The 15,706-nt window shown below is 40.3% G+C and overlaps 2 protein-coding genes across 6 annotated transcripts; both read left to right on the top strand.

Moving 5' to 3' along the window:
* Positions 1–177: 177 nt before the first annotated feature.
* ilvbl (ilvB (bacterial acetolactate synthase)-like) lies at positions 178–6,485 on the top strand. Of its 2 annotated transcripts, none has more exons than XM_076892356.1 (15): positions 178–393; positions 468–609; positions 1,042–1,243; positions 1,915–2,042; positions 2,157–2,407; positions 2,572–2,671; positions 2,764–2,861; positions 3,112–3,248; positions 3,609–3,743; positions 3,950–4,064; positions 4,172–4,341; positions 4,526–4,596; positions 4,689–4,760; positions 5,114–5,219; positions 5,319–6,485. In XM_076892356.1, the coding sequence occupies exons 2-15, from the start codon at positions 496–498 to the stop codon at positions 5,495–5,497; spliced, it is 1,878 nt and encodes a 625-aa protein (XP_076748471.1). In that variant the 5' UTR covers positions 178–393; positions 468–495; the 3' UTR covers positions 5,498–6,485. The 2 variants fall into 2 exon arrangements, with proteins under 2 accessions (XP_076748471.1, XP_076748472.1); XM_076892357.1 differs by having other exon boundaries at positions 204–221.
* Positions 6,486–7,629: 1,144 nt separating this feature from the next.
* Positions 7,630–15,666, top strand: fam118b (family with sequence similarity 118 member B). 4 transcript variants are annotated; one of them, XM_004543933.4, is made up of 8 exons: positions 7,630–8,150; positions 8,510–8,584; positions 8,754–8,843; positions 9,042–9,351; positions 12,779–13,006; positions 13,745–13,873; positions 14,043–14,340; positions 14,646–15,666. In XM_004543933.4, exons 3-8 carry the CDS (start codon positions 8,761–8,763, stop codon positions 14,714–14,716), a joined length of 1,119 nt encoding a protein of 372 aa, XP_004543990.1. In that variant the 5' UTR covers positions 7,630–8,150; positions 8,510–8,584; positions 8,754–8,760; the 3' UTR covers positions 14,717–15,666. The 4 variants fall into 4 exon arrangements, with proteins under 4 accessions (XP_004543990.1, XP_004543989.1, XP_076748470.1 ...); XM_076892355.1 differs by having other exon boundaries at positions 7,632–8,150; positions 9,099–9,351; XM_004543932.4 differs by lacking the exon at positions 8,510–8,584 and having other exon boundaries at positions 7,631–8,150.
* Positions 15,667–15,706: the final 40 nt, after the last annotated feature.

Raw genomic sequence — 15,706 nt, 5'->3', positions numbered from 1 at the left:
AACTAATGAAGACACACGTGTAACTTTTATTGCGTTCATGGCTACAGAAAAATAATAACAACTGGAAAAGAAAATCCCCATGTATACCCCATAAATAAATGCTGTGAACTTTAGCAGCAGTCATATATTTTGAAAATTACTAAACGGAAGTACCCTATATCCTTTACAGGCGGCTTTACCATCAACTGTCACATTTCTTTCTGTGTCGGCGCAGGTGTAAAGTAAGGGTACCTGGTCGTTTCAAGTTGTAGACGACCAAATGTCCTTCAGAGCCTCGGAGTAACTTAAAATTTTATAACTTCTGAGTGAATGTAGTTGCACGTGTACGCCTTTGAAATGGGTGTATAGCAGTTGTAGAAGAAGCTCCATAGTTTATTAGCCTAGCTTGAACCGGTGAGCTGCTGAACCGGTAGCTCCGTAGATTTTGATATAATAAGTTTAGCTTATTTACCGTAGTGTCTTTTCAGAAATTGGGATTTGCTTCCGCATTCTAGCATGGAGCCTTTTGGAGTCGTCGGCATTGTTCTCGGATCCTTTACAAGCCTGGTGCTGGGTGGGCTACTGTTTGCAGCCTACAAACTTGGCATACTCTACCAATTGTTCCACAAAGTAGGTATTTTAAAAAAAGTCAACACCGTAATCTGTGTGCTTTCTGTGCTATCCTTCGTTATGCACTCTGTTTTCAGTCATTGCATAATCTGTGGCCACTTAAAAAAAAAGTCTTCTACAGGCAGTCAGTGTTGAAGCGTAAGCTGGACTCTATTCACGTAAACTTTGACCAGCCTTGTGGTTTTCCAGCACAAAGGTTATCAGATCCCCGCGGCTCCACATCAACACTGCAGCCCTGAACAATATGCGGTTGTTGCATAATAGGAAACGACAGTGGGATGAAAAGGAGTGTGACAGGTGGCCCTACAGAGCACAGTCAGCTCTTTATATTAGACAGCGGTTTTATTTTAGTTTGCACGATTGTTTATGTGGTTACAACAGCCACGATCTTGTCTGCAGTAACCTAATTCTGTCCCTCTTTACTTATTCCAGACTGACACAAAGAGCTCCAAGCACGGTGGCGACATTGTGGCAGAGGTCCTCCATGCCCATGGGGTCAAGTACATTTTCACTCTTGTGGGTGGGCATATTTCACCTATCCTGGTGGCTTGCGAGAAGATGGGGATCCGGATTGTGGACACTAGGCACGAGGCCACTGCAGTCTTCGCTGCTGATGCTGTGGCAAGACTTTCAGGTGCAGGTTTAGATTGCGTGAAAATGCATCTCCAGTGATACGACTCATTCTTAATGTGCGCACACGTTGTGTTCGTACAGCTTATTCTAAACAAAACGTGGGCGTTGAAGTCTTGTCAGGGTTTGTCTTAACAGCAGGCGTTCCACCTCCTGCAGACATTATGATTTATCAAGCAAAGGTGCATCTAACAGCATTCTTAGAGGCTAAAAGGAGTTAACACTTCCTTGAAACAATGGCTTGGTTTAGATGTTATTAAGGTGGCATGAATAATAATTTAAAAACCTGCTAAAAACCTGACCTGATCACTTGATTTTGGTTTGATCATGAACAAAGTGTCTTTCAACATTATGTGTCTTACTGTCCTAGTTTGCATTACCTGGACAGTATCAGATCCCCATGGCTATCAGAAGATGGGTTTTTTTTTCACAATTTTGGTCTCTGTTCAGATGTTGTTACACCCCTATTACCCCCCAGTTGAGAAATTCACATTATTACTGCACCAAAACGAATAGAGGGATTCAAATAAATTAATGCAGAAGTAAAACATAACTTATAGCAACAATACTACACAGCAATGGAACAAAAATGTACACTACACAAGGTAGAGATAAATGTAGGTGCACCTTAGTAATAGCTCTGACAGCAAGCTGTTATGCTTGTTTCTGCTTCAGGTACGGTTGGTGTAGCCGCTGTGACGGCTGGCCCAGGCCTCACTAACACAGTGACCGCAGTGAAGAATGCTCAGATGGCTGAATCTCCTTTGCTGCTCATTGGAGGAGCTGCTGGCACGCTACTCCAGGTGGAGTGGATTCAGATATTATTAATGCCACCACAATATTAATGTGCATGCAGAGTAAAACGACAGGCAAAAAAAAGCATTCTTCAGTGTTTATCAATTGTGTTTGCGGAACAGGGCAGAGGAGCACTGCAAGATATCGACCAGATGTCTCTCTTCAAGCCTTTGTGTAAGTTCTGCACCTCCATCAGGACTGTCAGAGAAATTGTGCCTACGGTCAAGAAGGCGTTGGCCATTGCTCAGTCAGGAACGCCTGGTCCTGTTTTCATAGAGTTCCCCATTGACACGCTCTACCCCTTCCACCTGGTGTCTAAGGAGTTTGTTGTTAAGAACCCTCCCAAAGGCCTGATGGGAAGAATTGTCTCATGGTATGTTGTTTTTGCACTGCATGCTACTGTTTGGGTTATTTATAATGTTTGCATCTTTTATAATATCATAATTTGGGAATTTCTTTCCTCATTATTCTTCCCTAATCAGAAGTGTGTTCATATGTTCTGAATTATTTGATTTTTGTGGTCTGCTTTCTTCAAAGGTACCTTCATAACCACCTCATGAATCTCTTTGCTGGAGCCTGGGAGCCCAGGGATATGTCTCCACTTCCCGTTCACATCCCTCAAGCCACAGACAATCAGGTAAGTCTTGTAGTAAATGTTCGTCAATACGTAAATGCTCTGGCCATTGGAGATTGACAGCATTTTTAAACATTTTTTTCGATGCATGCCAGATCCAAAAGTGCCTAGAGCTGGTGAGTCGAGCCAAGAAACCTGTTATTGTGCTGGGTAGCCAAGCAACACTACCCCCAACACCAGTGGATAACATCAGGTAAAAGATGAGTCACGTGTCCTTTTATTTTTCTGCCACTCTTTGTTGTTTGGTGTTGATACTGGAAGTGTTTGTTAAAATGTGTTAAACTATTCCTGTGGTGAGCCTTAAGCAAATTTTTCTTCAGTCTTCAAATATCAGTGAAATTATATTTTGGTATTTTTACTTGGATGTTACATCTGGTCAAAATGGTTTCCCCCTTTTTAAAAAATGTTTTTATTTATTTCATTTATTTGTTTATTTTAAACAGGAAGGCTTTGGAGGATCTGGGCATCCCCTGCTTTCTCGGGGGTATGTGTCGTGGCTTGCTGGGTAAAGACAGCCCCATCCACATCCGACAAAACAGACGAGATGCTCTGAAGGAAGCCGATGTGGTAGTCCTGGCAGGTCAGGCAAACATTGTTTCCTTTTTATTCCATAATGATAAAAAGAGAAATAACATTTTGAGACCAACCTATTTAATATTAATATTATAATCTAAAGAAAATTGTGCAGGATAACTGCGTTTCAAAATATGTCGGAGTAAATATTTAACAAAGTTCCACGATGGATCAGTGTTATTGATTGCATTTTTAATTTTTCAGTAATTCTTTTGCATCTTTTTTTCTCCTTCTGGATTTAATTTATTCTGGAAGTATGTGTTGCGATACAGAGAGAGGTTAAACTGTGTTTTTTACATAGTGTGTATAGCTGCAGGCTCACCACGATCCCTGGAGAAATATTGACTTTTGTGCACCGTGTTTACAGGCACTGTGTGTGACTTCCGGCTGAGTTACGGCAGAACTCTCAGCAGACGCAGCAAGATCATCGCTGTCAACAGAGACAAGACACAGCTGCTAAAAAACTCAGACATGTTCTGGAAACCAACTATAGCAATTCAGGGTATGTTTGCCCCCTGATTTCATGCTAGCTTTAAAGGAAGGAAAGATTCAAAAATCTTTAGATAATCATAAAATATTGTACATGTGGTGCATATAAATATAAGCATACTCCTGATTTTTTTTTTTCTTTAGAGTTGGACCTAAGAATAAATACATTAATTCAACAACTGCAAAAAAAAACCCCAAAACTGTATGTTGTATTTTCAGGTGATGCTGGATCATTTTTAGTGCGACTTTCCGAAGGGCTGAAGGGCCATCGCTGTCCAGAGGAATGGCCTCAGAGCCTCAAAGCAGGGGATGCGACCAAAGAAGCTGCAAACAAGTAAGCAGTGGGGTTGTGTTAAAGTATGCATTGCAAAATCTTCTATCTGTAACCATCACAAAAGCTAACATGTTGCTTTTTTAAAATTTATTTATTTTTTATTTCAGGGCTAAAGCTGAGGAGAAGACTGAATACCACTTAAATCCCTTGAAAGCCCTCCATTGTGTGGATGAGCTGATGGCTGAGGACAGCGTCATTGTTGCAGATGGAGGAGATTTTGTAGGAAGTGCCGCTTACATAATGAAACCAAGAGGACCTCTGTGTTGGCTCGATCCAGGTAGGATGCTGCTGACAAAGCAAATAGTTTAATTAAAACAATGAAATATTTTGGTTGTTTAAACCAAGAGCTTTATAAGTAAAACAAAAATCCATAGTGCACAAGTTTTGGCTGGATGATAACTATATTCTGAGTTAGTTGCAATCATGATGTTTTAATCTTGCTCTTCATTCCTTTCCTATAGGAGCCTTTGGGACTCTGGGAGTTGGAGGTGGTTTTGCTTTGGGGGCTAAACTGTGCCGGCCTGAATCTGAGGTATGTCTGGGGAGCTTTGCCTGATCATCTGATGATCAGTTTAAAAAATCATTGACGTTTTAAAAACAAAAGCTATGTTGTGTTTGTTTCAGGTGTGGATAGTCTATGGTGATGGCTCCTTAGGATACAGTATTGCAGAGTTTGACACATTCACTAGACACAAGGTAAAATCACACACAATCCTATTTAGATTACATGTATGTAATCTATGGAAGCAAGGTAGCTAACAGTAGTCAGTTAGGATCAGTGCACATGTGGTCTAGAGAAAGATCTAATGATCAAAACCAAATGAAAATAATGAAAGTGTTAGCTACTGGTGTGTACGGCCTTAAACATCACAGACTCAGTTCTTGTGTCATACAATGGAAAGATGCACTACATAATATGTTTTCATACTTGCTGTATGACCGCTATGGACCACTGACACGACAGCTTATTTAAGCATTCATTTTTTTGTGTGTGCATATTTTTCTGCTGATGTCTTTTGATAATGCATGCTCTGCTTTTCACACCTCAGACACCAGTGATAGCTCTGGTGGGAAATGATGCGTGCTGGAGTCAGATATCCAGAGAGCAGGTTCCTATGCTCGGCAGCAACGTGGCATGCGGCCTTGCATATACAGGTAGATTTATAATGTTCATGTTCGTGCTGTGATTGGTTGTAGAATACACTCAGTGATGTCTGGGCATATGTTAAAAGGTAAATTCTCTTCTTTTTGCAGACTATCACATCGTGGCAGATGGCTACGGTGGTAAGGGCTACCTTATAGGCTCTGAAAATGAAGAAAAGTTAAATGATATCGTCAGACAAGCTCAGAGGGATGCCCGGGAGGGCAAGGCTGCACTTATCAATGTTCTGATAGGGAAGACCAATTTTAGAGATGGCTCTATTTCGATATAGAATATCTGTGTAATACAGTAACCATGCATTATTTATCCTTTAACTCTGGCTACCCTGATGGACTCTTAATATCTAGGTTTGTGCAGGATTATTTTAGTGTGACCTGGATCCAATCTCTGCTAGTGCACTTAAAGCCATAATTCACTCTGATAAATCACCTTTTAGTGTGCCGAGCTCTCTTGGATCACTTATTATTTCCTCCATCAGACTAGCAATGAATTCATAGCAAATCCACTATATATCAGTTATGACTGTTATCCTCCCTGTTGTGATACAGATATTTAGCATTAAGTTTCACTTAAAACATAGCTCCATACCTGCCAGCCTAGACAACGATACAGTCTGTGCTTAGAATTTTCAGAGAATAGCTGCTGCATTTTTTTTAAAGGGGGGTAAAAGGGAAGGTTAAGGGATTATTCCTGTTTGGAAATTTTGTGGTTCAGTTTTTGACGGTTAAACAGCCGATTACAACTTTTGCAAATAAACAGTGAATGAAATCACTCGTGTGAGAGAGAGCATTAGCTACCAGTATGCCTTTTTCTCCTGTTCTGACATGAACACATAGCCTTTTTATGTGGACACAAGGCATCTTAGAACTGTATGTAGTTCATAATTTATAATTTAGGAAATCACTTTGTAGAATGGGGAAAACATTTTGTTTTTGAATGTTGATAACTGACTAACGGTATGCCTTCATAACGTTTGATTGTATCTTCAAAATGCATTGCCATGAAGAGACTGAAAACGTGTCTGCTGATTCGATTATATGTCTAAACAATATTTGATACTAACTTGTTTGCAGTGATATGGGCTAAGCCTGTACACAGTTTGGATTGCACTATTATCGTAAGATATTTACTCACCAGGTGAACACATCAGTTATTACACTCCTGTATGTACTGTTGTCTTGTTTGGCACATTGTGTGTTGAAATTTTAATCATAAAATGTTAATTTGGATTGATTCTGAAATAAATTTTTAAGAAAGGAGGTAATGTGAGTTTTTTATTTATTTACTTATTTATGTAAAACTGATTTAGATGTTTTAGGTGGCATGTTTACAGAAGTTTGTAATGACAGCAAGCATTCATTATCTCTGCATCACCCATCAACAAAGCCTTTACTCAACGCATAAACATCTCTGTACTTTTTGTATTTTCGCAACATCAACACAAACCAGTTTAAAAACGCTAAAGATTCGAATCGTGCTTATCGTAACAGGTGACTTTTGCCCCAAATTCTTCTCTAGGTGCAGTTAGTATTTCAACCGGGAGATGGCAGTGCAGTAGTGGTATTGTTAAAGTCTGTGCTGACGTGTTGTTTAGCATACGTTATAAAACAATGTAAATGTAGAATTTAGCGTCAGTTTTGAAGACCACCGCAGTCTTTATAACTGAGAATAATTTCATAAAAATTAATAAAGAAATTTAATTGACAAAAAAGTAATAAAAAGTAAAGTTGCACCTGATAGCGTCATTATTTATTTTGGTGATGTTTAATCACAAGACTTTGAACACAAACTGATTCATCTCGGGACATTACACATCTATTTCCACGTATATATGACGTCAGTAGAAAGACGAATTCACATGCTTTATTGTCCCTAAAAGGTAAAATCTGCACAAATAAATAAATCAATAGAAATTATTTCTTAGTATTAACTCGAGATTCTCTATAACATCTGTATAGAGTACAGAGACGTCTTGCCTAGCTGGACGTAACACGGGAAGAAAAGCTCAGAAAATCTGCTGCTTTCAAATGCTCTTTGTAAATCTCCCCTTTGTGGGTTTGAATTTTAAAGCAGGTCCATTTGTTGGTTTTTTTTCCTTAAATAAAACTTGTTACTATACCTGGGCTGCCGTGGAGGTCAGAAATCTATTTGTACATTACCGTGTCGATATAACTATCAAAGCATAGTATATTTAAAAAATGAAATTGCCCTAATCTTTGGTTTGAAACAAAGTAGAGCCTCACCTATCTTGCATTTTAAAAAAAAGAAAAAACTCAACACCTCTGTAGACTGGGTGCTTTTTTCGACACGTTTAGCCGATAGCTACAACGATGCGTGAGTTGATCTGTGTGCCTCGCATCAATAAAGACTGCGGAGCCATTCGCTCAGCACATGAAGGCATCATATGACCCGGTGCACTTCTCAGCAGGCGGCGACTTCAACGGTACCGCTGAAGTTAAGAGAGTGACAATGTGTAGAAAAGCGGTGTGAGCCGGTAACGTTTGTGCTGTTTGCGCTGCTCCGAAGAATAAGTGACATAAGTTTTATCTAGAAGGACTGGTTTATATCGGATAGCGGATTTAAATGCTCTACAATCATCATGACAAGTAAACAGGAGGCTAAATCAGGATTTTAAAAACACCTAGAAGGTAACTCGGCTCAGAACATCAGGGAAGTTAACGTTTTAACTGTAGCTAACTGACGTCGCCAGTTCGTTACATTTTTAGGTTGTTTAGTAAAAGACACTGTCTATACTGTAACTTTACCGGGTTGGCTTAAACACCACTGAAAACCTAAAAGCTTCGAATTCAGATCAGTTTCCGAGCTATTTCACTTTACAAAGGACTAACTTTCGCCTGGTTCGCATTAAGAGGATTTCCACTTTAACCGAAGTAAACAGTGGGCATTACCATACCGGTACCAAGGTGAGTAAGCTATCAATACTGAACAATGTACCGTAGCATTAGCTGTTAAATGACGCCGTAACACGTAATCGATTGTATGTAATGTCACCGAAGTTGTGTCTTCAGAAATTAATGTTGTCATGACGAACTGCCATAGGTTAATTAGTAATTACTACTAATTACTCATGGTTTGATATTGAACCGGTGGAGCTTTGAATTAAAGCTGGAGTTATAAAAAGAGAACAAGTTACATGTTCTTGTTATCTAGTTAATGACTAGCTTATGTCATACTCCTACTTTCCAGGTACAGTAGCTTTACTGAAGGTTTGAGGTAAGGTGTGCTTGCAGGAGGAAATGAATAAGTAATTTACTGTTTGCAGAGCAGAACAGGGACATGCGGAACAAGAACAAAGGCAGGCTACATTGATTGACATACCTCCCCCCTTTTTTGACAGGTATTTTCTACTGCTCTGGTAGGATTCAGTGTAATTAGATTCTTCAGAAAGCTTCACACACCACTCCCATTTAGGGTCCAGACTTGTTTTGTTGTGTTTTGCTTGGTTAACTAGTCACTCCCTAAACATACTGCACAGAGGCTCTTAATTGATCATGTTTTCATTACAGGAGCTGAATGGCCTCTGTTGTAGCAGTGAAAACTGAGAAGCGGCCTGCAGTGGATTCTCAGGATGCAGACTCCAATGCTAAAAAGCCCAGGTAAGCTCAGATGCTGCTTTAGAGCCAGCTGCACGCTATGACTATAACTAATTCATCAACAGGGCTGATTAAAATCTTTTCTTTTCTTTTTTTTGAGTTCCTAATTTTTGCGGGCCCTACATAAAAGGTATGGTTTAGTGTCCGACTGCATGTTAGTGGGCTTGAAAATAGTTTGTTTAACCTTCATGCTGTCGGAAGGATTTGGGAAGTACCATCTTGGGAACCATCGTCACTCAATCTCTGCCTACCCCAAAGGAAACTGCTGCCCAGTCTGAAGACTAAGCGAGCCCCCGAGCTTGTCCTGGTGATTGGTACGGGGGTAAGCTCTGCAGTGGCCCCTCAGGTCCCTGCTCTCCGCTCCTGGAAGGGCCTCATCCAGGCCTTGCTCGATGCAGCCAATGACTTTGACCTACTGGAGGAAGAGGAAAATCGGCGGTTCCAGAAGCACATGCAGGAAGACAAGAATTTGGTGCATGTGGCCCATGACCTCATTCAGAAACTTTCCCCGGTAAGCCTGCTTGAGCCTTTCCTCTTCGGCTTTCTTTCCTACACCTCCCTGTTGCATGCACACTAACACATGTTAGACAGACTGGCAGCTTAGTGTGCTTTCCCCAGCTGGAGACATTTTGTTTCAGCTTCTGTGGCTTGACATAAGAGATCATAAGAGGTTAAAACCTCTATAGCCTATAACATAAGGTTTAATGTGGATTGTTGTTGTTTTTTAAAAACCCCACAAAAGTCAATACAGGCAAACATTTATTCAGTCATTTTGAAATTATTTGCATATGTAATAGAACAAGCTATGTTCACTGCCTCCAGGTGCTTTATATTGGAACAGTTTTGACTTTTAAAATGTTTAGTTAAGTAGTGCCAGTTTGGAAGTGCATCCATGTTTTTTTTATTTTGACTTTTGATTTGTTCCCGTTTTTAATGTTAGCAATAACTTCTGTGTCAGAATGCAGAAATGAAAGCAGAAGTTTGACTTGATATATGAAACTTCTGGATTAATACTAGAGGGGTATATGCCACGTTAGAATAAAGGAAATCTCACAGGTGACGGGAAGGTAGAGAGTAAAGGATACAAATGTATCTGCAACAAGCTAATATGCTGTTTAAAAGGGAAAAAACCCCACAGCTTACAATCATTTCTAAATACAAACATTATATATGTTATATACAAAAAGAGAGTAGGATAAAGATAAAAGCATATAAATAAGATTCAGAAATGCTGCTGCAGTATCTCCAGTATAACATGGGTGTCTTGCACATCTGTCACACTCCACACACCATTTATGTTTTGGAGCAAACCACACTTTCTTCATTGAAAGTCTTTCTTAGTTTAACAGCTCAATGTCAAACCACATTCTGCACATAATGCAACTGCTTCTTAGTAAGAGCCTGAATGTTAAACTGAACTTCCAGCAGCCCAGACCGGTCGCCCTTGTAAAAAAATATTTTGCTAGCAAGGCTACAAATTAAAAAAAATGTGACAAGATCTTCCCTGACCTGTTGAGTGGGAAGTATTTTCCTTTCAAAATTGCTTTGAGTAGAAAAGAATCAGTCCATTTACCCTTTACAGTGATGACTGATGAAAGCATAATATTTTGAGATATGTAAAACATCAAAGGTAAATATCATAGGTTAATAACACCTGAAATGTTATGATGAGCCAATCAAGGTTACCCAAGCTGTCAGGAATTCCCTTTACCTGACCACCTAATCATAACAGTAACCTTACGAGCTTTCACAGGCTCAGTGACACACTGCACAGAAGAGGTGTGGTACTGCCAGAATGCAGTGATGTCCTGACAAAAATGACACAGTCTAAGTGCATGTTCTATATGTGTTTATCTCTGAAAAGGGTGTGGCAGTTAAGATAAAGGAGAGGAGGCTGAAGATAAAGGTGAATTCATCTGTTTGAGGAGGACTGAGACTCAGCTGGAGCTCAGGATTTATCCAAAGTAGAGTCACATTATTCTAAATTATTCAACCGTATAAACCTGACATTTGTGTGTAACCGCCAGCGTGTACTATGTGTAGAAGAACACAAAACATTTACAGTCAGATCCTGAGCCCTCTTGTGTGTTTTTGAAGACGGTTACTGTGCCATGTGTCTAAATGCAGCGCATTGCTATCATTTTTTCCCACAGGCTGTGTGAGGCTGCAGGTGAGAAAACAATGTTTAGTTTATTTATTTTTTTAACCAAACCACGGCTCGCTGGACTCATTAGTTTGCTAGATTGATAGATTTACATGTGACTCAGTTCTCTTACTATTGAACCAGTCTGCTCTGGAGCTGGGCTGGCAGATGGAAGACTTAATACCGTTTGCCTCCTGTGTTAGTCATGTTTCATCGCACCTTTGACATTGATAAAACACGCTTTGTTTCAGCCCTCAGCCTGTTGTAACAAAGGGAACAAACAGCGCTTTTATGGCTTTATCCATCGTGTTTATTTCAATCCACAGTCGTGCAGACACCAGCCCACTCCCGTTGGCCACAGACACAGCCGGGTCTAACATGCTGAGGAAAAAAAACAAGCATAGAATAATGTGAACCAGCAGTCCCCCACTCCCACAGCCCAGATTTCACATTCAAGCAGAGTTAAAGTCTAGTGCAAGCACACAGTAATGTATAGTCTGTATGAGTGTTAAATGCCTATAGGCATTTAATTCACAAAAACCTATGTGCAAATACTTCTCTTGGTGAAGAGAAGCACACATGCTAGCACTAGAGCTAGGTAGATGTACACTGTAGTTTTACTCTGCTCTGGGCTAACAGAGCAACTGCTGTACAGTGCTTTAGACAGAACTCAGCAGCTGTGTAATAGTGTCAGAGACCTCCAATAACATAAGACAGAGACAGTTTAACCCACTTTCATGGATTTGTGTATTCGTAGGGTGGCTGCGGTCTGTAATGGGGGTAATCCAAAGTTAAAACCTAAAGAGACTGTCTAGGCCTGAAACCCTTGGCAGTGAAGAGGCTAATTACAAGTGTGCTGACCAAAGGTTTGGCTCAATTCAGGGAAGACGTGTAATTTTGATAGTTGTTTAGACCATAATCTGAGATGTTTAATCTTCAATTTGTATTGCAATGACTACTTAAAACAAATCATAGTATTTTGTAAAAAAATTTTTTTCCACTGAACTCTCTCTTACTGTGCTCCTGAAAAATTAAAGTGTGAGTGTTTTTGTTTGTAAAGCTGCTAAGTGCATTATAAAAAATTAGGATTAGAATTACAAGACAGAGTTGGTCTCGAGTGCTTTAGTTGGTTATTACGTAAGTCCTGACCAGAGACAGGCCAAGGACACGGCGGTCAGGATGGGTGCTGTAGACGCTGGATGTGGATAATGAGTTTCTTCCTGTGGAAAGGACTCCTGCTGTTTAGCCCATTAGAGCTGTAATCTGTGAGAGTCCGCGGAGTATTTCCTTGTCCTAGGATCACAGTGGTCAGTGCATTTCTGAATTGTCTTTTAGCTATTCTTAGCAGCCCAGTTCCCCCACCTCCACCTTTTTTTTTTTTTTTTTTTTTAAACTAAAAGCTTCACCAGGTGAGGATGAGGTTTAAGTCATAGTCTGTAATCTCTAAATAGACTTAAGCGAAGTCTATTAGTTACTAGAAGAAGTAAGTGAATGTGCCTTAGACAGTTTTTTCCAGCTATCTCATTCTTCGGCGCCACCTAAGTTTCACTTAAATTATCGTGAAGGGCTGTGCCAAGGAGAGGCATTTTAACGACAAGTTTAAATCCTTTGTTATGCCTGAATCACATGGCTGCATTAGTAAGGTGCGCTCAAGTTTGGTCTAAAATGCTCATTTAGCAGTTGCAACTAGACACAGGTCTCCAAACCTACTACATCTTGAAGTAAAAGCCCCAACTGGGCAAAAAACTATCCACTAATAACAACGTGCTTTTCCTTTTTCTTTCTTTTTAAACAGAGAACAGGTAATGTAAGGTCCACGTTCTTCAAGGACTGCCTGTACGAAGTGTTTGATGATTTGGAGTGTAAGATGGAGCACGCAGGGAAACACTTACTGCGGTCAGTGCTGCAGTTAATGGAGAGCGGCGCACTCGTTCTCACTACCAACTTCGACAACCTGCTGGAAATTTATGCAGCCCATCAGGGCACCAAGCTGGAGTCTTTGGACCTGACAGATGAGAAGAAGGTAAATATTACTTGAAATGTGATTGATTGATCTTTCTTGCTGCAATAGATGCCGTCAGCTGTTTGGGGGTTTTTTGTCTTTTTTTTTTTTTTCTCAAATGAGGGCAAAGGTCCCCAACATCATGTGATACCACGAGCACTTTGGAAGGTTTGTAGGTATGACTCCCTAAAATTCAGACAAAATAAATGACAAATTGAAATCTTGCTTAAACTTTGCCCCGAGCACTGTCTTGTGCTCTGGTTACATTTATGACACCGGCTTCCACTGAAGTTCCCCGTTGGCCGGTTTAGGAGAAAAAATAAACGAGGCTTTTGACCTGAAAGAGCCCTTTCTGTCAGGCAGGTGGAGGAAAGTTTAACTTCCATTTTTAATCATTGAACAATATTTGATTTTTGGCTTTAAAGTGGGCTGAAGAGGAAGCACATGTTTTTCTAGTACAAAACGTTTCTTTTAAGTACCAAATAAGTTTTCTGCAAATTCTCAGCTGCCCATCATTTATGTCCCAGCACATTTAAACTTAGCTGAGTGGTTTCTTAAAGAGAACACAAGTTTGCCAGAGTGAGCAGAGATTTCTGAGAGACCCGTTACTTTGCCTCTCAGTCCTGGTATTTATGCCTCATCTCCATCAGGGCGAATATCCTCTCACTGCTGCTCAGTGATTGCGCTCCATTCCCAGCCAGAACAGGATTTTGTGCAATGGACTGTTAAGTGTGCACTCGTGTGTGCTTGTGTGTCTAGGTGCTGGAGTGGGCTCAGGAGAAACGGAGGTTAAGTGTTCTGCATATCCACGGTGTTTACACCAACCCCAGTGGTATCGTACTGCACCCTGCTGGCTATCAGAATGTATTGAGGAACACTGAGGTTATGGTAGGCACTAACGTTCACTGCTTTCTGCCCCCTTTTTGGCTTAAGATGTAAACATTTATATGTGTACATCTTAATGATTTACAATTTTCCTCTGGACGTGCACTAGTTTATTTGAAAGGTTCTCCTGTGAATGAAATAATACAGCTTTATCACTGGGTGTTTTTTGCAGCGTGAGATTCAGAAGTTGTACGAGACCAAATCCTTTGTCTTTCTGGGCTGCGGCCGCACAGTAGACGACACAACCTTCCAGGCTCTGTTCTTGGAGGCGGTTAAACACAAGTCGGACCTCGAGCACTTCATGCTCGTGCGGCGAGAGGATGTGGGAGAGTTCAAGAAGCTGCGCGACAACATGCTTGACAAGGGCATCAAGGTCATCTCCTATGGAGACGAGTACGCTGACCTGCCTGAGTACTTTGAGAGGCTGGCCAATGAGATCTGCAACCGTGACGTGTCCACCAATGGCTGGGGTAAGCAGAATGAATTGGAACACATTAGCCTGCCTTTGAATGATCTGCATTAAAGGGGCCATCACATTTACAAATTTTTTTTATTATTTTAGCACTGGGGCTCTATAAAAGAGCTTTCAGTTTATCACAAGATGAGAAATAAGGACAGGAAAGAGGTCATGGATGTTCTTTCTTTGTCAGTATCTATCAAAAATCTATCATAAATGTGGGCTCTTTGTGATCTTTTTATCTAGAAAGGTGCTATACAAATAAAATTTTACTTGCTTACTCTTTGCACGTTGTCTCTTTTCAATGTGTATCCGCAGGATCCCCGTCGCAGAACGGAGAGGAACAGCAGATCGGTATTAACACACAGAAAAGCCTCCTTCAAGGTTAAGACTGAACTCGTCTCTTTGGCTCGGAGCTGCGGCCTCTCGCTAAAGACATTTTCAGACTAAACGTCCTGTTCAGAACTGTTTTCTGACTGTATGCTGGTAGAAAATCCAAGTCTGTCTTGAATTTTAGTTACAAAAAAAAAAAAAAAAAATACTGGTATTTTTTTCCACAAACTGGTGTGGCAGTATTAACAATTGTCAGTGGCATCATTTCAGTAGATGTTCTTTGACTTTTTTTTAAGCTTTTCAGACAATTCCTTCCACTTCTTTTCAACCCCATACTCTTGACAGATGCATTTTCTTCCACAGCTTTACTCACAGATCAAGTCTGATTTTGTTGAATACATTTAGGAATCTATGGGGAACCTTAATTACATCATTATTTTTCAGATTCCCTTCTCATTCCGTTTTTAACTAAAAAGGGAAAAAAGTTTGCCTGGCATCCCCTACTATACTGGATTTAAATGTTGCTGGAACATCCACTTTGTGGGAAGCATCCGGGTAACTGAATGGGATGTTCCCCTTTCAGTTCGACAGAAACACTACATGTGAATCCACAGTAGTTAAACATGCTGTTATGCTGAATTTTCAACATACAGTAAATACGCATTGAGCTTAATGCACAACCCCTGCTCTCGATTTTAAGTCTTGTGTGAATAGATTGAATCAGTCACGCTCATCCCACAACCTGGAAAACTTGATTTGCACACTGCTTGGTGGGGAAAGGGACGAGTTACTGTAACGACTGTCGTAAAAACGTACATTCAGATGTTTTCATATCAGAGCGGTTCCCGGCAATAGCAACCTCTTTGCCACTCTTGTGCTAAAAATAAAGAAAAAAAAATAGTTCTTTAAAAGCCCCTTTTTGTACTTTTAATACTTGCATGTGTTTTCTGATGTAGTATTTATAAATAATAAGCACCATTTTCAAAATAAAGCTTTTGGTATTCCATCTGTCCTTTCGTACATGCATCTCCAACACAAAGTACAAC

Source organism: Maylandia zebra, linkage group LG14 (genome assembly GCF_041146795.1).
Source record: "Maylandia zebra isolate NMK-2024a linkage group LG14, Mzebra_GT3a, whole genome shotgun sequence".
Lineage (NCBI taxonomy): Eukaryota > Metazoa > Chordata > Actinopteri > Cichliformes > Cichlidae > Maylandia > Maylandia zebra.
This window is presented reverse-complemented; position numbering and strand designations above follow the sequence as displayed.